The sequence below is a fragment of the Bos taurus genome, chromosome 27, assembly GCF_002263795.3.
Source record: "Bos taurus isolate L1 Dominette 01449 registration number 42190680 breed Hereford chromosome 27, ARS-UCD2.0, whole genome shotgun sequence".
Taxonomy (NCBI): Eukaryota; Metazoa; Chordata; class Mammalia; order Artiodactyla; family Bovidae; genus Bos; species Bos taurus.
In genome coordinates this window covers 31,086,416-31,108,709 of record NC_037354.1, presented here as the reverse complement: position 1 = coordinate 31,108,709, position 22,294 = coordinate 31,086,416, and the positions used below count along the sequence as shown (strand labels likewise).

General features: G+C 41.4%; 1 protein-coding gene across 1 annotated transcript in view; it reads right to left on the bottom strand.

Moving 5' to 3' along the window:
* The window catches only part of UNC5D (unc-5 netrin receptor D), a 637,872-nt gene that overhangs the window by 261,722 nt on the left and 353,856 nt on the right, over nucleotides 1-22,294 (bottom strand). The window contains exons 2-3 of the mRNA NM_001192518.3: nucleotides 21,342-21,560; nucleotides 1,748-1,891 (exon numbers count right to left, since the gene is read on the bottom strand). Coding sequence (NP_001179447.1) covers nucleotides 1,748-1,891; nucleotides 21,342-21,560 — 363 coding nt within the window. The remainder of the gene's footprint in view (nucleotides 1-1,747; nucleotides 1,892-21,341; nucleotides 21,561-22,294) is intronic.

The following is a 22,294-nucleotide window of genomic DNA, read 5'->3' as shown; positions in this document are numbered from 1 at the left end:
TATGGAAGTGACAGAGTTTGGAGATGGACAGATTCATGAGATGCTATATATAGGATAGCATACATGTGGGGCTCAAGAGATAGTAGTAAAAAGAAGGGGGCAAGTGATATGGAAAAGACAAAGGAAATAGAGGGAACTTGTGTTGAAACTCCCTAAACGGTTTTCCTTTTCCTCTCTTTGGGGTCTAAAGGATAATCTGCTTCACCCTGACTAGGGTCAAATACCTTGGCAAGGCTGACCAAGGCCACGCTAGGAGCACAGAGCTGGGCGTCTTAAGGAAGAATAAAATCAAACATTCCCTGTCTCAGCTGACCAGTCATAAAGTTATTTGTGGGCTAAAACAACTACAGGTACAGGGAACACGTTTCCCACGGCTCTTACATCAAAGAGCACAGCTTACAAGATGACCTCCTCCTTGGCCTCCTAGGGCCCAGTCAACATGCAGCCAAGAGCTTCCCAAAGTGTGAGGACAGTGAAAGTGATGGGCCTGTGCTGAGAGGGAGATTTCATTTCCCCAGAAACCGAAATGTCTCTTCAACACACAATTTATTCTTATTCTCAATCCCCAAACCATCCACATTTGCTACGAAGAACTCCTTGAGTCCTCAGATAAATGGCCCTTAACCTATATTCTTCACGGCACTCTCAAAAGAAGCATTCAAAAAGGTATTAATATAATAACAACAGTAACCATCTCTGGCCTCTTCTTTTGAGGGGCTGTGGGGTGGGCGGAGAAGGCAATGGCACCCCACTCCAGTACTCTTGCCTGGCAAATCCCATGGATGGAGGAGCCTGGTAGGCTGCAGTCTATGGGGTCGCTAGGAGTCAGACAGGACTGTGTGACTTCACTTTCACTTTTCACTTTCATGCATTGGAGAAGGAAATGGCAACCCACTCCAGTGTTCTTGCCTGGAGAATCCCAGGGACGGGGGAGCCTGGTAGGCTGCCATCTATGGGCTCGCACAGAGTCGGTCACGACTGAGGCGACTTAGCAGCAGCAGCAACAGGGGTGGGCTTTTACACTCCTTGGCACAGGAGATTTCATGCAGACTCACTGGGGTGGAAGGGATGACGACATTTAAGGAAGAGAAAGGAAATTTGTGTATTTCTAAACATGTTTGAGATGATAAAAACACTGATGCTAAAACGTGATGAAGAAATGTTAGGCTCTTCTGAAAGGTAATCCCTTTTTTTTTTTTTTTTCTTCAAGAGCCTTTTTGTCAGTCCTACTTGGGTCAAACAAACGCACTTTTAAAACCCATTTCCATGTTTTAAGATTCAGAGGAAAGAGGTTTAACAGGAGGCTATAAAACTCCCTTAATCTTTAATGTCTTATTTTTGCAGATTTGCTGGCAAAGTATAGTAAACAGTCACTGCTCAACATTTCCCATCAATGCCCCCTGAACTGTGCCACTGATGATGAAGAGCAGAATCCATTTGCGTGGGTTTTTCTTTTCTTTTTTGGGGGTAAAACCATTTCTTCTGGTATTGTGGAGGCACCTGCATTTTAACAATCTAGGCAGAATCTCTGAGCCCAGCTCATTTGCTGATTGTCTACCAGAGGGAATTCTCAAACATTAAAAACACAATTTTAAAAGTGAGGACTGATTAGAGGTGGAGAGAATTCTGATGGTTTCTTGCCGTCCCCTCATCTCCCCAGTTAGAAGCACCTGGCCTGTCCCAAGCCCGTCTATGAAAGGCTAGTCTGTGCCGCTACAGGACAAGAGGGTACCCTGAATATACTCACAGGCGATGCGCACGGAGGCCTTTCTGCTCTTGGAGGTCCCCAGGTGGCTCCACGCCACACACTGGCACCAGTAGTCCTCAGGCCCGTGGAAGTCCTCCACCTGCTGCCTGGTGACGTTGATAAACACCTCCCGGACCTTCAAGCCTGCAGAGGAGACAGAGCCAATCCACTGAGGCCGGTGTATTCCTCAGAGAGAAAGTTAAGGCCAGCCCAACCTCTTCCTGTTAATTAAAACCATTCTGTTTTTAATCAAGGCGAGGTTTTAATTACTTTGACAATAATATATTACTGCTAATTAAATTCCAACAGCTGAGTAGGCTGAAAAGAACAAGTGTAAAATATTAACCAATGTGGTTCCCATACAACAGAATCGTTTTCACACTCCCTTGACACCATGCTTTCTTTTTTTCCCCAGCTCTTATAAACATTCTTTTTTTTTTTAATAGCATGTAGTTGACTTACAATGTTGTGTTTGTTCCAGGTACACAGCAAACTGAATCAGTTATACATATACATACATCCACTCGTTTTTAGAATCTATTCCCACATAGGTCATTACAGAGTACTGAACAGAGTTCCCTGTGCTATATAGTAGGTTCTGACTAGTTACCTATTTTATATACAGGAGTATGCAAATATCAATCCCAATCTCCCAAGTTCTTCTCCCTTTTCCCCTCTGTCTTTCTTGATGTAAAATCTACCATGAAGAATGTGGCCCCGAATTAATTGCTGGGATTCTAGAGACTAAAGAGGTCTCAACAAACCAATCCCAAAACACAGTTCCAGGTGGTTCTAAATGCCCCCACCTCTGGGTATGGCAGGAGAGGGTCACTGTCACCATGCAGCTTAGAATAAGGAGGGGACAGAGGTTATGCATGGTGAAGAGTCCAGGAAACCAAGGAAAAGCCAAAAACTCCAGACAACACAAGGGATGCAGACAAGCTGAAATAAGTTGATCTTGAATGCTTGAGAACCCAGGAAGAAAGGTTCTTGGTGCAATGGAATGACGAGGCAAATTAAAAGAGAAGCTTTTATAGAAAAAGAGGTGAAGACTACATTCAGGAAATGGGATAAACTAAGACCTTGACCTTGTCCTTTTTTCATTACTGTATCTTTGTATTCTCCATCTAATAGTCAAAACGTTTGCCTGGTGCAGTTTATTGGGAGTGTGAATTTCTTTCAAACCTCTATCCAAGGACTATCAGCCTTTCTTTTTTGGGGAAGGACAGCCACCTTGCATGAAGTGCTGAGGGGAAAAGGACACCTTCTTCACTAGCATCAGGTAAACCATTACGAGCAGGAGAGCAGCCTTTAGAATCAGCATGCTCTCTGTAGCCAGTGGCATTTGCCAAGCCTGTGCTCTTCCCTGGTATAGGCTGCATGGGAGAAAAAAGAGCTTACTGAATCCTGCCTAAGTGCCCAGCATCACTATAAGCCTTTCATCTGTTCGCTCTTTATGTTTCCGCAGTGCACTGACAGAGCTGCGGCTGCTGAAGCCTCACTTTGCAGACCAGAGAGTCATTTGTCTGCAATCACACAGTCTATAAATGGAAGATCCAGGATTTGACCCAAATGAGGACTCTGCACAGGCCCCTCATTCAAATTCAACTCAGTCCTCGTATTTCAGGTACTTACACTTAATTATGGAAATAAGACTGATGCATGGTATATTTAAAGAAAATTTGGGTGCATAACTAGGCTTTTTCCTTATGTTCAAAAGGAATTCGGGGGACAGAACCATGGGAACAGTTAGTCTAAAGGAGCCAGGGACTCTTGGTACAGGAGGTAGAATTTGATTATACCCTGGGTGCTGGTAGGATTTAAAGAACAAGAATGAGGTGAAATACTCAGTCTGGGGAAACACTGCCTTCCGTTCAACCAATGACATGTTATTTATAGTGTGTGATGACAGCACTTTAGGGTCACATCAATCAGCATGTAAACAATTTGAGTGAGACTTTCTGAGTTTCTGGGAGGTACCACGCATAGAAAATCATCTTGAGGACAGTTGATCATTCACATCTCTGCACAGGGCACAGAAGCACACCTTTTACCTTATCAGAGATTTAAGTCCAGAAAGCCATCTCCTACATCGAACAGGAAAGAAGATTTCAGTTCAGTTCAGTTCAGATCAGTTGCTCAGTTGTGTCCGACTCTGTGACCCCATGAATCTCAGCACACCAGGCCTCCCTGTCCATCAGCAACTCCTGGAGTTCACTCAGACTCAGGTCCATGGAGTCAGTGATGCCATCCAGCCATCTCATCCTCTGTCGTCCCCTTCTCCTCTTGCCCCCAATCCCTTCCAGCATCAGAGTCTTTTCCAATGAGTCAATTCTTTGCGTGAGGTGGCCAAAGTACTGGAGTTTCAGCTTTAGCATCATTCCCTCCAAAGACATCCCAGGGCTGATGTCCTTCAGACTGGACTGGTTGGATCTCCTTGCAGTCCAAGGGACTCTCAAGAGTCTTCTCCAACACCACAGTTCAAAAGCATCAATTCTTCAGCGCTCAGCTTTCTTCACAGTCCAACTCTCACATCCATACATGACCACTGGAAAAACCATAGCCTTGACTAGATGGACCTTTGTTGGCAAAGTAATGTCTCTGCTTTTGAATATGCTATCTAGGTTGGTCATAACTTTCCTTCCAAGGAGTAAGCGTCTTTTAATTTCATGGCTGCAGTCACCATCTGCAGTGATTTTGGAGGCCAGAAAAATAAAGTCTGACACTGTTTCCACTGTTTCCCCATCTATTTCCCATGAAGTGATGGGACCAGATGCCATGATCTTTGTTTTCTGAATGTTGAGCTTTAAGCCAACTTTTTCACTCTCCTCTCTCACTTTCATCCAGAGGCTTTTTAGTTCCTCTTCACTTTCTGCCATAAGGGTGGTGTCATCTGCATATCTGAGGTTATTGATATTTCTCCCGGCAATCTTGAGTCCAGCTTGTGCTTCTTCCAGCCCAGAGTTTCTCATGATGTACTCTGCATATAAGTTAAATAAGCAGGGTGACAATATACAGCCTTGACTTACTCCTTTCCCGATTTGAACCAGTCTGTTGTTCCATGTCCAGTTCTAACTGTTGCTTCCTGACCTGCATATAGGTTTCTCAAGAGGCAGGTCAGGTGGTCTGGTATTCCCATCTCTTTCAGAATTTTCCACAGTTTCTTGTGATCCACACAGTCAAAGGCTTTGGCATGGTCAATAAAGCAGAAATAGATGTTTTTCAGAACTCTCTTGCTTTTTCGATGATCCAGCGGATGTTGGCAATTTGATCTCTGGTTCCTCTGCCTTTTCTAAAACCAGCTTGAACATCTGGAAGTTCACGGTTCATGTATTGCTGAAGGCTGGCTTGGAGAATTTTGAGCTTTACTTTAATAGCGTGTGAGATGAGTGCAATTGTGCTGTAGTTTGAGCATTCTTTGGCATTTCCTTTCTTTGGGATTGGAATCAAAGCTGAACTTTTCCAGTCCTGTGGCCACTGCTGAGTTTTCCAAATTTGCTGGCCTACTGACGGCAGCACTTTCACAGCATCATCTTTCAGGATTTGGAATAGCTCAACTGGAATTCCATCACCTCCATTAGGTTTGTTCGTAGTGATGGCTTTCTAAGGCCCACTTGACTTCACATTCCAGGATGTCTGGCTCTAGGTGAGTGATCACACCATCATGATTATCTTGGTTGTGAAGATCATTTTTGTACAGTTCTTCTGTGTATTGTTGCCACCTCTTCTTAATATCTTCTGCTTCTGTTAGGTCCATACCATTTCTGTCCTTTATCGAGCTCATCTTTGCATGAAATGCACCCTTGGCATCTCCAATTTTCTTGAAGAGATCTCTAGTCTTTCCCATTCTGTTGTTTTCCTCTATTTCTTTGCATTGATCACTGAGGAAGGCTTTCTTATCTCTCCTTGCTATTCTTTGGAACTCTGCATTCAGATGAGTATATCTTTCCTTTTCTCCTTTGCTTTTCGCTTCTCTTCTTTTCACAGCTATTTGTAAGGCCTCCCCAGACAGCCATTTTGCTTTTTTGCATTTCTTTTCCATGGGATGGTCTTGATCCCTGTCTCCTGTACAATGTCACAAACCTCCATCCATAGTTCATCAGGCACTCTGTATACCAGATCTAGTGCCTTAAATCTATTTCTCACTTCCACTGTATAATCATAAGGGATTTGATTTAGGTCATACCTGAATGGTCTAGTGGTTTTCCCTACTTTCTTCAATTTAAGTCTGAATTTGGTAATAAGGAGTTCATCGTCTGAGCCACAGTCAGCTCCCAGTCTTGTTTTTGCTGACTGTATAGGGCTTCTGCATCTTTGGCTGCAAAGAATATAATCAATCTGATTTTGGTGTTGACCATCTGGTGATGCCCATGTATAGAGTCTCCACTCGTGTTGTTGGAAGAGGGTGTTTGTTATGACCAGTGTGTTCTCTTGGCAAAACTCTATTAGCCTTTGCCCTGCTTCATTCCATACTCCAAGGCCAAATTTGCCTGTTACTCTAGGTGTTTCTTGACTTCCTACTTTGGCATTCCAATCCCCTATAATGAAAAGACATCTTTTTTGGGTGTTAGTTTTAAAAGGTCTTGTAGGTCTTCATAGAACCATTCAACTGCAGCTTCTTCAGCGTTACTGGTTGGGGCATAGGCTTGGATTACTGTGATATTGAATGGTTTGCCTTGGAAACGAACAGAGATCATTCTGTTGTTAAATCAGTGCATCCAGGTATAAGGTGGGGTAATTGATATGCCTGAGTTCCCCTGTCATCGAATAAGGAGACTTAGAGACAAGACATTTGGCAATCAGCTCTCTCTGAAGAAGCATTCAGTGAGTCAAAAATCTGTTCAGGCTAAAAAGGAATATATATACCCAGGTCTTCCGCATTTTAGTCGGATTTTTTACCAGCTTAGCCACAAGGGAAGCCCAAGAATACTGGAGTGGGTAGCTTATCCCTTCTCCAGCAGATCTTTCTGACCCAGGAATCGAACCGGAGTCTTCTGCATTGCAGGTGGATTCTTTTTTTTTTAGTTAATTAATTTATTTTACAATATTGTATTGGTTTTGCCATACATTGACATGAATCCACCACGGGTGTACATGTGTTCCCCAACCTACACTCCCCTCCCACCTCCCTCCCCATCCCATCCCTCTGGGTCATCCCAGTGCACCAGCCCCGAGCATCCTGTATCATGCATCGAACCTGGACTGGCGATTCATTTCACATATGATAATTTACATGTTTCAATGCCATTCTCCCATATCATCCTGCCCTTGCCCTCTCCCACAGAGTCCAAAAGACTGTTCAATACATCTGTGTCTCTTTTGCTGTCTCATATACAGGTTTATTGTTACCTTCTTTCTAAATTCCATATATATGTGTTAGTATACTGTATTGGTGTTCTTCTTTCTGGCTTATTTCACTCTGTATAATAGGCTCCAGTCAGACACCTCATTAGAACTGATTCAAATGTATTCTTTTTAATGGCTGAGTAATACTCCATTGTGTATATGTACCACAGCTTTCTTATCCATTCATCTGCTGATGGACATCTAGGTTGCTTCCATGTCCTGGCTATTATAAACAGTGCTGCGATGAACATTGGGGTACACGTGTCTCTTTCCCTTCTGGTTTCCTCAGTGTGTATGCCCAGCAGTGGGATTGCTGGGTCATATGGCAGTTCTATTTCCAGTTTTTTAAGCAATCTCCACACTGTTCTCCATAATGGCTGGACTAGTTTGCATCCCCACCAACAGTGTAAGAGGGTTCCCTTTTCTCCACACCCTCTCCAGCATTTATTGCTTATAGACTTTTGGATAGCAGCCATTCTGACTGGCGTGAAATGGTACCTCATTGTGGTTTTGATTTGCATTTCTCTGATAATGAGTGATGTTGAGCATCTTTTCATGTGTTTGTTAGCCATCTGTATGTCTTCTTTGGAGAAATGTCTGGATTTTTTACCAACTGTGCTACCAGGGAAGCCCTACATATATATAAGTAAAGAGAAAGAGAGAGAAATACACACACACACAAATTATATATCATCGTGTGGGTGTGCTTACTCATGTCTGACTCTTTGCAACACCACAGACTTTAGCCTGCCAGGCTTCTCTGTCCATGGGATTTCCCAGGCAAGAATACTGGAGTGAGTTACCATTCCCTTCTCCAGGGGATCTTCGCAACCCACTGATGAACCTGTGTCTCTTGTGTCTCCAGGATTGGCAGGCAGATTCTTTACCACTGTGTCACCTGAGAAGCCCAAAGTATATACACATATGTATTTGTGTGTGTATATATACACACACAAATATATATTTACATATATATATACACATATATATATTTGCATGTGTATTACACACACTTATTTTTATTTTCTCTTAAGAATATCTAAACCCATCAGCTTCTTCTAGGTTGCAAATGAAGATAAATAGCATCTCAAAATGGTTCAAGGTCATCGTGTTTATAAAGCAGAGAATTTCCTATCCAAACCTTAAAACATGCTATGAGTTAACCTAGGCACTTTGGTGCTTAAAGGGTACCTGGGGCCTGTTTTAATGAGACAGAGGAAGACAGTCAGACATGGAGTAAGTTTATACTCATAGATCCCTAGAAACAGGAGGCACATCACCCAGGGCTACATGGGGAAGCACCAGGGTCTGTCAGGAGGCAGAGGGGTCAGGAGACATGGGAAAGAGACTTTATTGCAGTTTCCTTGGGAAGAACTGGAGAGGCAAGGTAAAAAGATTTAGAGTTGGTGAGTTTGCTTCATTTCAGTGGACTCTGGGAGAGAATGGCTGTTGCTACTTGTCTGGTACCTGGTCCCAGGTTAGGGCAGGAGAATAAGAGTTTAATAAAAGGAATATTGGGGGTAAAGCTCTGTATCTGTTGGTTTGCTTATGAAGGACGTGCTTACAGGTGAGTCATTTGCATCTCTAGGAATGAGCTATCCCTGGGTAAGACAGTCCCTTGAAGGTCAGCGAGACCCTGAGATGTCAGAGAATCAAATACTAAACCTTGATAAACACAGTTACTACACATGGACAGCCATACATTTGCTTTGGAAAGCACAGACAGTTGGCCACAGACTCCCACAGGGAAGGTCATATTGATCTCACCCCATTCATGTCAGGAAGTCTTGCAACCTCTCATTCAGACTAACCGCAGCTGAAAGGGGAATGCTGAAGTCATGATTTCAGCATTACAGTGCCTTGGTTTCAAGTCCTTCAAAGAGGCTCCCTGTGGGTTTGGAGAAGTGGAATGAGTATCAACCAACTATTTCTAAACACAGTATGCTTTGGAAGGTAGCGTTGGTGTGTCAGCCTTCTCTAAAAAGCTATAAGTAATTCTGCAATCTACACACCACCCCCTCCCCCCCAAAAAATAGTATAGCATCTCTCTGGCTTAGGCTTTTTTTTTTTTCCCTCTAACATGAGGTCTTTAGTCTTGTGAAGCCATCCCCTCTAGGAAAACTAAAAATAAAACTACCATATGAGTCAGCAATCCTACTGGCACAAGTGGGGAAATACCCTGAGGAAACTATAATTCAAAAGGACACATGTACCCCCAGTGTTCACTGAAGGACTGTTTATAACAGTTAGGACATGGGAACAATGTAAGTGTCTGATGACAGATGAATGGATAAAGAAGATGTGGTACATATATATACAATGGAATATTACTCAGCCAGTAAAAGGAATGAAAGAGAGTTATTCGTACAGACATAGATGGACCTAGAGTCTGTCCTATAGTGTGAAGTAAGTCAGAAAGAGAAAAACAAATACTGTATATGAATCCATATATATGAAACCTAGAAAAAATGGTACAAATGAGCCCAATTCCAAAGCAGAGATATAGATAATGGACATGTGAACACAGCGGGTGAGGGGAGGGCAGTCTGAATCGAGAGCGTAGCATCTTCACATTTACACTATCACGTGTACAATAGGTAGCTAGTGGTAAGCTGCTGTATAACACTGGAAGCTCAGCTGGGTTCTCTACGAGGACCTTCAAGGGGTGGGAGGGGGCAGAGTGGGAGGGAGGCCCGAGAGAGGGGATACATGTCTACTTAGGGCTGACTCACTTATCATACAGCAGAAACTAACAACATTGTAAAACAACTGTATTCAAATTAAAAAAGAAGGCCACAAGTGAATTAGCTAACCTCCCCTCTCCCACAAAGTATAGTGTGCTCTCCATACCAGGCCTTTTTCTTCTAACGTGAAGTATTTAGCCTTGTCAACCATACTCTCCAGGAAAACCCGTGGGAAATGGCAGTTTGTCTCCATTATACTTTTCTCCACCATAACAAAAAACATTTCATAAAAATAAAAACTTAAATAGTATATACTCTCATGAAGTGAAGTGAAGTCACTCAGTCATGTCCGACTCTTTGCAACCCCATGGATTGTAGCCTACCAGGCTCCTCTATCCATGGGATTTTCCAGGCAAGAATACTGGAATGGGTTGCCATTTCCTCCTCCAGGAGATCTTCCCAAACCAGGGACTGAGCCGGGGTCTCCTGCATTATAGGCAGACACTTTACCATCTGAGCCACCAGGGAAGAGTATATATACTCTCGTAAACCTTCACTATTGTTCTTTGAGTGATATAGTGTGTGTATGTATGTATGTGTATATATATATATATATGCATTAATAAAGTGCTTCCCGGGTGGTGTGGTCTTCCCTGGTGGCTCAGATGGTAAAGAATCTGCCTCCAATGAGGGAGACCTGGGCTTGATCCCTGGGTTGGGAAGATCGCCTGGAGGAGACAGTGGCAACCCACTCCAGTATTCTTGCCTGGAGAATCCCCATGGACAGAGGAGCCTGGCAGCCCTCAGAGGAGCCTGACAGTCCATGGGGTTGCAGAGAGTTGGACAGGACTGAGCAACTAAGCACAGCACACACACAGTTGGTGCAAAGGTAAAGAATCTATCTGCCAATGCAGGAGACCTAAGAGATGCAGGTTTGATCCCCAGGTCCAGAAGATCCCCTGGAGGAGGAAACGGCAACCCACTGCAGTATTCTTGTCTGGGAAATCCCATGGACAGAGGAGCTTAGCGGGCTACAGTCCATGGGATCACAAAGAGTCAGACACGACTGAGCACAGTGTGTACATGCATTAATAAACGTATACACATAAATGTATAAATGTGTGCATTTACATATATACATGAGAAATCACATCTGAGAAACATTCGTTGAAAGCAGCTCTATTTCCGGACACCTTTACCCACCCCCCAGCCCCCCTCAATGAATACTGTTGTAGAGATCATCATCTACTTCTCCATCTCAAGAGATGACAGCTAACTTGTTCAGAGGAAGTGCTACAGGGGAACAAAAATCCCAGGCAAATGGAAGCTGGCATGTCATAAATAAGACGAGCCTGGTACCTGATAACTTGTGCAACTCTAATAGGCACGGAAAAGTCCAACCCTTTAAATTATTGTGCAAATTATAACCATCAGCCTTTGTTATGGAGGAGAGTCTTACAGAAGATAAAAATATGACTATGGAACTGAAATGCTAATAAGCTTTCTACGCTGTGGATGGTTTAGTTGTAGAGAGACGAATGTTGGCAGTGGATGAGTAATTGCTCCGCGTGTACTAAACACAACAGAGCCGCACAGAGCTTCATCATGTGTCACCGTTATTTGTTTAAATGAGAAAAATGCTGACAGCAGTTATTGCTATAATCCCCGTATTTATCAGATAGGAAACACTAGTTACTCTTAGCAGGTCTAATCCTGTTGGGAGAATAAAAGTTAGGGAATTTTCAAACTAATTGAAGTATATGTTTCACTGTTCAGAGAAGAGAGATATTAGAAGAAAGGAGGAAACAGAGAGAAAAAGGCTGAACGTTATCAGGTTGACCAAAAAGCCCATTTGAGTTTTTCCCTAAGATGATACAGAGTATTTATTTCTGGTCCACTTTTAACAAAAGGGCTCTAGCTTAAGTCCTAACTTGTTCTTTAGAAAAGGGTTCTAGAGTAGTACTTAACATTCAGCACCATGCCAGCTGCAGCCAGTACCTAACAGCTGTCCCTCTGCTTTTCATCTTCTGATTATTATCAGACTTTCAGGAAGCCCATCAATACCATCCTGCCATGGTTTTTTCTGCAAACCAGTTCTCAGGTGTACCTGGGGATGGGTGGATGGGGAGGGTTTCACATGGTTCTCTGAGGCTAAACATGTCACCACAACTGAATGTTCAGTCTTTGGAAGTTCTCTGTAGTGGGATACTCAGATAACTAAATAACCAGATTCAAGGGGAAAAAAGGAGAATCCCTCTTCCTCCTGTAATATTTTCAAACCACACAAAAGTAGTTAAGAGGCTTGCAACTAGATTGTGGTGAACTGTTTTCCAGCGTGATCTCCGTGCCCATTTCCCTGGGCTGTTCTAGCCCGTGTCATGCCTAGTGCAGGCCTGGTTTGCTACACTGAGCAGTTTCATGATCGGGAATTAGCCCAGAGAATGAGTCTACTGAGTTAGCTTCCACAGATAAAGCTCCAAAGAACTATTCTAATACAACTTCACGAGTAGCATGGGATCTTGCTCAATTTAGGGCAAGAGAAAAAAAAAAAAATATCAAACTGCCCACGAGAAGCAACCACCTCTTATTCAAGAACCTCCTTTAACAGACCAGCATCTCCTTAGATCCCTCATTCCCTCTGATGTGTGTACCTGGCTCTGACACAGCCCCATCTCATTCCACTGTCTACTAAGAAGAGGGAAAACAGCCCATTCTACTTGAAGAAGTGACTCCACCATGTATGCAAGGGGCCATTTCCCATTTGTCTCTTACTAGTTCAGGTAGTCGGAGAAGGCGATGGCAACCCACTCCAGTACTCTTGCCTGGAAAATCCCATGGACGGAGGAGCCTGGTAGGCTGCAGTCCATGTGGTCGCGAAGAGTCAGACACGACCGAGCAACTTCACTTTGACTTTTCACTTTCATGCATTGGAGAAGGAAATGGCAATCCACTCCAGTGTTGTTGCCTGGAGAATCCCAGGGACGGGGAAGCCTGGTGGGCTTCCGTCTATGGGGTCGCACAGAGTTGGACACGACTGAAGCAACTTAGCAGCAGCAGCAGTCCAGGTAGTAGAGGAGAGTGAAGAAGCTGGCTTGAAACTCAGCATTAGAAAAAATAAGATAATGGAATCTAGTACCTAGTACCACCACTTCCTGGCAAATAGAAGGGGAAAAAAGTGGAAGCAACAGATTTTATTTTGGGGGGCCCCAAAATGAATCCACTATGGTGGATAGTGACTGCAGCCATAAAATTAAAAGACGTTTGCTCCTTTGAAGGAAAGCTATGACAAACCTAGACAGCAAGGATCAATTAAAATTTAAAAACAGAGATGTCATTCTGCCAACAAAAGTAGCGGAAGCTATGGTTTTTCTAGTAATCATGTACAGATGTGAGAGCTGGACCATAAGGAAAGCTGAGCGCCAAAGAATGCTTTCAAATTGTGGTGCTGGAGAAGACTCTTGAGAGCCCCAAGGAGGTCAAACTAGTCAATTCTAAAGGAAATCAACCCTGAATATTCATTGGAAGGATTGATGCTGAAACTGTAATACTTTGGCCATCTGATTCGAAGAGCCAACTCTTTGGAAAACACCTTGATGCCTGGAAAGATTGAGGGCAGGAGGAGAAGGGGGCGATAGAGAAAGAGATGGTTAGATGCCATTACCAATTCAATGGACATGAATTTGAGCACGCTCCAGGAGACAGTGAAGGAGAGGGAAGAAGGGTATGCTGTAATCCATGGGGATGCACAGAATTGGACATGATTGGTGACTGAACAACAACAGGAAGCCAAGGTTTAGAGCCCAGAAAGTAGACTCAAACAGTAAGCTTCCCCAAATTTTGAAGAACATATCATTCTTGACTAATCATTATATCATTTGTATGTCCCTTTACTTCTATTAACGTCATCATATCCATCATCTTAAAACCATGGTGTTACTAGTCCTATTATTTTGCTGCAGGTCCCGTATCATAAGAAAAAGATCAAAGACACAGTTGACAACATACATTATTTTAAAACATTGTACTGAGGCCTCAGATATGCTTGCTACTTTGCCAGGCGCTGAAGATACTGTGACAAAGCAAATGATGAAGATTCTCGTTCTCAAGGAGCTGTGGATAGAGCAGGAGACACTTCAACCTGCCCAAATGTTGGAGTGTGACAAATTCTACAACAGGAGAAGCACAGGTGGCCAAAGATCACACAAGATAAGCTTTTAACCTCTCTATAGCACCACCAAAAGCTTCTAGGGTGGGCGCCATTCTACCTACAACCTGAAGGCCCAGTATTTAGCTCGGGGTCTAGGGCAAGGCTCTAGTAAAGACACATGAATCTGATCCGTATTTGAAGTTTTAAAACTTTGAGATGCAAAGAAGCCTTTAGATGGAACTGTGCTTCCATTTCTTAAGGGAGCTTACACGTCTTCAGGCCAACATGCTATACTGAAAGTAGCAAATTAAATGGAGCTAATTGAGAGGTAGATCCATATTTCATTTTACTGGCAGATGCTTAATTAGGGCTAAATGTCTTTTGCCACTTTATCCTAGCAACAAGATTAAAATGTATTTTGATAAAAAAAAAAAAAAATCCTTCTTTGAAAGTGCACTATGCCTAATGAATACTCTTTAGTTTCCCCTGGATAATAACCACTCCACGTATCCCTCAGAAGTATGGCAAGTTCAGTCTTAAGTACAGAAACTAAGAATACACCCAAGCTCTCCAGTTTCATCCTCACCGGAGATTAGAATTAATCATCACAGAGGTGTCTGGCAGAGGAAAGTAAATTAACTCGATAGTGTGGTCTGATAACAGACAGAAGGGAAACTTAAGAGGCAGGAGTAGGGAAGGGAGAGTTATTTAGAGGACAGGACCCCTGAATGACTTACTCAGACCTCACACTCACAGCTTGTGGGTAACCCACTCATGATTTCCAACCCTGTTGCCCCAGTCAATGGCTTTTCATTCCTGCAGACACTACAACAACTTCCTGGTAGTAAATCATCCTGAGATTATCCCACCAATTCTATCTCCCTAGGTGATACCAGGGGCTCTGGGAATCACCAAGACAAAATGTGTATCAATGCAGTGAATCCTAGGCAAATGAGATGTCATTCCATGAAAGACAACTCTTTACCTGTTAATAATACAGATGCTGGGAAAGATTGAGGACAAGAGAAGAGGGTGGCAGAGGATGAGATGCTTGGATGGCATCACTGACTCAACGGACATGAGTGTGAGCAAGCTCTGGGAGATGGTTAAGGACAGGGAAGCCTCAGGTGCTGCGATTCATGGGGTTGCAAAGAGTCAGACATGACTTAGTGAATGAACAACAACAACATACCAGCACTTTTTGGAACTGTAAAAGTTCATAATTTTCTATTTGTTTTTAGAAGCATAGAAACTACTACTGCGTCTATTTAAACATTGGTAATACTGTAAAACACAATGAAATGTTTTACAACTGAAAAGATAAAATAACACACAATTTTAGCAGTTTTATATTTATCATTTTGAAGGCTAACCTCGACTGGGAATTTGCTATATACCAGACCTTGAGCTAAGTATGTCACACACGTTAGGTTCTACCACCCCTACTATAGTTTCCAGAGTAGATACAATTATAACTGCCATGTTATACAAGGCAAAGCTGAAGTGAAAGGATACTAAGCAACATACATACCTTAAGAAAGTCTGTAAATGGATAAACAGATCTCAAAAATGGTAGGTGTCATACTGCACTAATATTGACACTCTTAACCACAGGACTATCCTCAGTTTCTAAAATATCTTTATAATTCCCATTTCGCATAAACAAACACACTTCTAAATGCTGTATGAACAGAAAAGACTATAAAAGTCCAAAGACACTGCTTAAGAATTTAGGGTTTAGAACAAATATCGGGCTGATATCGTGATTTGCCATTAAATTATATAAGATGGTTAGCTGCCTTCTGTCTCTGCTATGAATGAAATGATATTAAACAGCTTTTTTTTGGTAGGACAGATTTAAATTAGACACACAAGACAAGGTCTGCATGTTCTGTCACAAATTTTGGGAAGGAATTCATAATATTTTCCCGAACACCTTTTTAGAATAGGTGGGTCCTCTCTGAGAAACAGAGTAATGAACAGGATAAAACCTGGGTGGGGTGGAAGAATGTTTCTATAAACGTGAGTTTTAAACCAACAAACTGGCAATGGAACGGTTGAGAGATGGATTTTTCTGTGTTCTGTGGTCTCAAATATATGCTTCCCAAATGTATCCTGGTGATTTGTGAACACTGAAGGTAACTTCAAATTAATGGTTTTCTGGAAGATACTATATCCAAATCCCCACCACCGGCATAGCAAAGTTCTTAGATATAAATTTTAAAGATTTAATACATTTTTATTTCTGTTCTTCTCCCTTTTCTCAACACAATCCATTAACCTCTTCTCCCCAGAGAGTGACTCCAGTTCTTTATGAAGGAAATCTCTCAGTGAAATCCCTGAAATGATATTCTTTAAGAAGAAAAATATTAGTTTACTGGAGTTGAGACTTTTCCCATAATGCATTGAAATACACATTATTTCACTCATTAGAGTTCGATATCTCCAAGGCAGAATAAGAACCAGGGAGGCTTGTTAAGGGAACTCCGTTTTTATTGAACAATAAAGAAGTAGCTAAGCTTATTGATAACTCAAGCTTCCCACAGGCTACATTATCCTGCTTGCCAAGGATGAGTTTTCCTGGTTATTGTTCTTCTCTGTGTGTGTGTGTGTGCACACACACTTGCTTATTATATTAAAACTCTTAATTTCTGGGTTACTGGAACAATCCACCCTTTTCTCAGGGGCACGATGCCTGAACTGGGACTGCCTCTCAACTCCAGATGTTAACTGAAGAAAAATAAAGGAAGAAGACTTCCCATATTTCCAAATGAAATGAGGCAGAACAAATGAAAGGGGATTGCTTGGCTTGTGCAGAGAACTACAAGTGTACATTACTAAGAGGTATAGCCATGTCTGTGCAAACACAGTAACTCATGTCAAATAAATTGTGCCTTTTGCAGGAAAGAACTCTTGCTCTGGGTTTTCCAAGCTAAATTGCATGAAAACACACAATCCTTTTTCTTCTTATTTGAACTGTTAGATGACGGGGCCAAATTACCAGAAAAGACCAAAGGCAGTTTGCAGCCTTTAACAACTGAAAGGACTTATTGCTTCCAATTTGGAAATACAAAAGATTCTATGTGGACTCCCAGCATTCCCAGGTCCTATGCATTTCCCATTAGTTCAGTGAAGAAAGAAAACCTGTAAGTAAAAAGGATATCAAAGTTCTCTGGGATTAAAAAATGGAGACCATGTTGGCCAAAGATATTGAAGCAGATACTTTTCAACTTCTTAACAGCATGGATAATTCTCTTCTGCTGCTGCTGCTGCGTCGCGTCAGTCTACCCCTGGTCAAATGTGGTCCCACTGTTCTTGGTCTCCTGGTGTCATTCACTCCCCCTGGACTGGCAGGAACTATTTTTCAGACCCCATCAAAAGCCATTAAGGCTGTAAGGTAGCCAACTCCTGTTCTCCAGCTCCACAGTGAAGAAACCCAAGGGAGGGGTAATGCATCTATTTTTCAATACCTGAGGCCATTTTGTTTCCAAACTTAATTGCACTTATGCATTAGTTTGGGGTCTAATATCTCCACTCATCTTGCTCCAGTGTCCACTTTTCCACTGAATACAGAGCTTTGGAAACATAATTGCAGTGTTCGGTAGACAGCGATTTTCATTAAGCACACAGAAGAAAAAAACAGTTTTAGGGAGAGACATTTCTTTTCTATTGATTCAATCAAAATAACTTGGAAGAAAAGGTTGTGCTTATTAAATTCTTTTCAAAAGGTAGTTGTTAAAATTTAAGTTCTTTCTCAAACACTTGTTTTTTAAAATCAGTGTATAATCTCTTCAGATTTTGTCATTTATGATTTTTTTTGTTCTTCCAAGTTCCTTTGAAATTTGTGACTTTTATTGGTCTTTTTTAATTTTATTTGTTTTTTAAAGGAAGCAAAGGCAGAGCCTTTTACATGGAGGCAGAGAATGTAATCAACGCCGCTGTCTTCAAGACATGGAGTTGCCTAGCAATGAGAAAGGAATTAAAAGCAGGAAGCAATGACAAAACTGAATGTTGTGAAATTACAAGAGGGTAGAGTGTTAAATGGGCCTGCAATATTTATCAAGAGGTTTTTAAATGAGAATGGATATAGGATTTTCTAGCAGTAGTATAAAATAATAGCTGACCATTTTTCAATGTTCTTCCTATCTGTTATTTGCAGCAGTTTACCCAAAGGTTTTCTGCTACTTTCAGTTCATTATTGGCAAAATCTAGGACAGAAATGTCTGAGGAAAAAACACACAACCCTATGGAGCCACTAGTATCTGAGTCCCTCTCCAGTTGGACTAGCTGAGTTTAAGAGACATATACCTTTCATATTTCACATTGTTCTATAGGCTTTTGTCCTATGGGCAATGCTGTTCCCTTTGTTGCTCTCTCCCCAAATATCAAGAGTTTTCTTGGAAGTCTTCATGCAAAGGTAAATGAGATTGCTGTTTGTGACTCAAACTCTCTTAACACCAGATTTATTCACCTAGGTCTCTCCATGATCCCAATCTTTGGAACACAGAAGCAAAAACTTTCCCAATACGAAGATTCAGTTTGTTCTTTTCATTGGTTTTGATTTTTGCCAAACCCTTCTTTAAAGGAGGAAACTATACCTGGAATCCTGGAAATGTCTCTATACCTTTAATTGTTACCAACTTCTATCAGTGCTGGAAATACAACATAAAATAAGGGATTAGCCCTTGGAGACATGGCTGAGATGGAAAGGAACAGACAAACTCCAGTGGAATAGCGATAAGGATTATACTTGGGAAATTAAACATTAAACAGTTTGATGGTAGAAAATGCTGAGACAGGTGATGAAACCCATCCTGATGTCAGTAAGGAAATTTGTCAATATTTTGATTGGGAAGGAGACCATAGGAATCGTATGGTCCTTTATAGTTCCAAGGAAACATATCCATAGTGAAGATCAGGAGATCTGGGTTCTAGCAATAGCTATGCCAAGAACTACTTGTATTTCTTGGAACCTTTTATTTTAATAAACAAAACAGAGCTGTTATGTTGACCACTGAGATCCCTTCCCATCCTCACATTTAGAAACTGGAATTCTAAGCATGCTTTTGGTCTGAAAAATAGTATATCTAAAATAAGCACTTCTGTTTTCTTCCTCATTCTAATTCCCAAGTGGAATGATTAGGGAATTGTGATTCTCTACCTTTTGATACATTTATGCTACAAACCCAAATTAGCTCAGAACTGCATAATCGTTAGCACTGTTGATATATATGTTCAGTTCTTTGCCTCCTTCATTGTTCCTAGGCAGAGACAGAGTAATATCTGAAGATCTTTATGGAATGATTTTCCCCCTCTGCTTTGGAACACAGCATACCCTGCTTACTTCCTTGTTGGGTGCGGATGTTCCTCTTCTGACTCCTCAGGAGGTGTGTCTGCGTCTCTAGGTCCATTTTCTTGTCATATTGCCCATTCTCTCTTGACAACTCCTCCATCTCCATGGCTTCACTCTTTACGATGAGGACCTTAGTTCCAGATCTATATCTCTTCATTATCCCATAAGTATTTCAAGTATAGTTTGTTCAAACAATGATCTCAGACTTTTCTCCTTGCTAATGTGATTACTAATATTAATTGCATAACCCTTTTCCTTCTGTTAAGAGATTCATTTTTATTTCTCCATTCATTCAATCATTCAGCTATTATGTCCGATTTGTGACACTGCTTGTCACATTAGCTATCTAGTTCTTATTTCTGTGGCCATTTCTCAAGAAGCAGACCTTACTTTCTCAGCTGAATTACTCAAGTCTCTTAACTTCTCCATTCCTGCTTCTCCTTACCATCCCAAAGGCTTGTTCCAGATTCATCTTTTGAAGTATAGTTTCAAAGCCATTGCATTCCTGTATGTCAATATAATCATTCCCTACCATTAAGAAAATATCCATAAAATTGAGTAAAGGACTTCTTGCTCTGATATTTGAGGTCTTTCATGCCACTAATTCAGCTGTTTTCCAGCTATCAACTGCTATCTCCTGTATCAATTTTATATTTCAACCAAACCAAACTAAGTAGAACACACACTCAGCTTTCTTTCATTTGCTAATATTGACCTCTGAGACCCCTCTCTCTTCAAGAGAGTGTAGCATCAATTATGCTTAATAGAATCACATATTCAATGCTCCTTTCAAATGCTATTCCTTCCACACCTTTCCTGAGAGTCCCAGTTAGACATGATTTTTTAAAATCCTCCCTAGCACCATCTACTTCTCTTTAGACATTTATCATAACTTCATTTGCACTTATACTGGTCATAATATATTAGTAGCTTATAATAGGTCATACCTATTAGTAGGTATGAAGGTCTACATCAGAGTTTGCCTCCTCCCCTTCCTGGAATACTCTGAAAGACTTAGCTTAGTGTACTAAACAGGACTGGTATATAGTTAATAAATTAAGCTGATACAACTTCCTAATTATTCATGACTTTATTTATTCCAAATCTGACATCTAGTAAGTTTAGAACTAATAAAAATCAATAACATAGAGTAACATCAAATTGGATTTAGGATGAGGCTAAATTTTCTGTTAGTCAGAGAAGCCAAAGTTCAAAAGCATATACTGTTTTTATTATATGCTAAAATATAAAAGTAATACATTCTGAAAGTTTTGAGTCAAATGATCTTATTTAGATATCCAGCACAAGCCCACAGTTTACTTAATCTCTTTGAGCCTCCGTTCCCTTATTTATAAGAAGGCAATAACAGCATTATTTATCCCAGAGGGCTGTTGAGAAGACAGTAGGATAATGTGTATCAGAAGCTTAGATAAGGTCTGGTTAAATAGTAAGTGCTCAATAAATATTAGCTAATATGATCACTATTCTCATCATCACTCCTCACCAGACAAATCAGCCAGCTAATAAAGATGGTCCTGAAATTCTTTTATACAGGAGATCCTATTCAAATCTGGTCTTCTAATGTGAACTTCTTTATCATTACACAGTAATCAAAAGAACTCAGACAATTAGAAACCATCAGCTGTAAAGAATGAAGCATACAAGAATAATAGCCAGGAAGAAAGATTAGAGAAACTGAATTTAGGCTGCTTAAAAGGGTGCTTCTTGAAAGATTTATGTCATGAAAAAAATATTCAGAATTCAGAAAATGAAAACAGTGACTGCCTGATTTTATTTCCAGGGAGAATATTAACTTTTATACAAAATTAGGTCTTAATGTGATATAGAGCAGGAAAATAAAAAATGCTCGTCTACCATATTGGAGTAGACCAGCAGGAGTGTTGTGGGGTCATTTCAAGACACGACTTCCTCTTATATTCCTCGGATACTGTTAACATGACTTCACTCAAATAAGGTGTCTGACTTAACACAGGTTTCCCCAGTCATATTGACAGAAAAATCTGAGAAGCCACCACAGATTCTTCCGTTGCTTCCCATTCTTACCTGAACTCTCATCCAGACTCTCCTCAGAGACATGCTCATTCTGATGGACCCACTCGCCGTTGCATTTGAAGAATATCTGCATGGCTGGCCTTGCTTTGCATCTCAGTGCAATGGGGTTGCTCTTGATGATATAAGCATCGTCTGGCTCCTCTATGAAATGAGGCAGAGTCCCAGGAGCTGATGGGATGGAGTCAGGGAGGACTTCACCACTGTCGGTTCCTGTGAAATGGAAGAAGGTGTCAGAACAGTCTACATTGGCAGCACCTGCATCCGGGTGAGAAGCACAACCGGCTCTAAGAATCTGTACTGGAAAACTCTGCATCCTAATCAGCACGCCCGCTAGGCCTATGCAGAGGAATTAGTGTCTAGAGATTGAATTAGCGTGATAGGGTACCTTTAGCCTAACACACATCCAGGGTTATTGGACAAGTGAAGGTAATGAATAGGAGCCCTCCTCTAACTACAGCTTTAAATCTTTATATTTTTGTTGACAGAACTGAGAGAGATACCTGTGGCTGAATCTTGAGATTCAGCCTGGTGAGTGGTTACCTTGAAGTATTCAATGAGGGCCCTCAGCTGCCTCAAAATGCTGAAATAATGGAGGGAATAGATCTGGTCTTCCCATACATGAGTATGAATAATGGTGATGTTGGTGGAGAATGGTCGGTCATAAGACATGTCCAAAGGATTGGCAACTGTCCACTTTCTTTACCTATGAACCTTGGAGACTGGTGTTCAACCTTGGATATAGTTTCATTTCCAAACTTACCAAACCTTCTAAAGGGAATGTGTATTTCTTCTGCTTGTCTTAGACCATCATTCCCTGCCCCAACATTTCTACCCATGGATGACTTCATTTTGAAGGCTAGGAACCAAAACAAATCACTAACAAGCTATAGTTTAAGACCTATAGTTACATTTGCTCAAAGTGAAATAAATATGTCTCCCCAAGT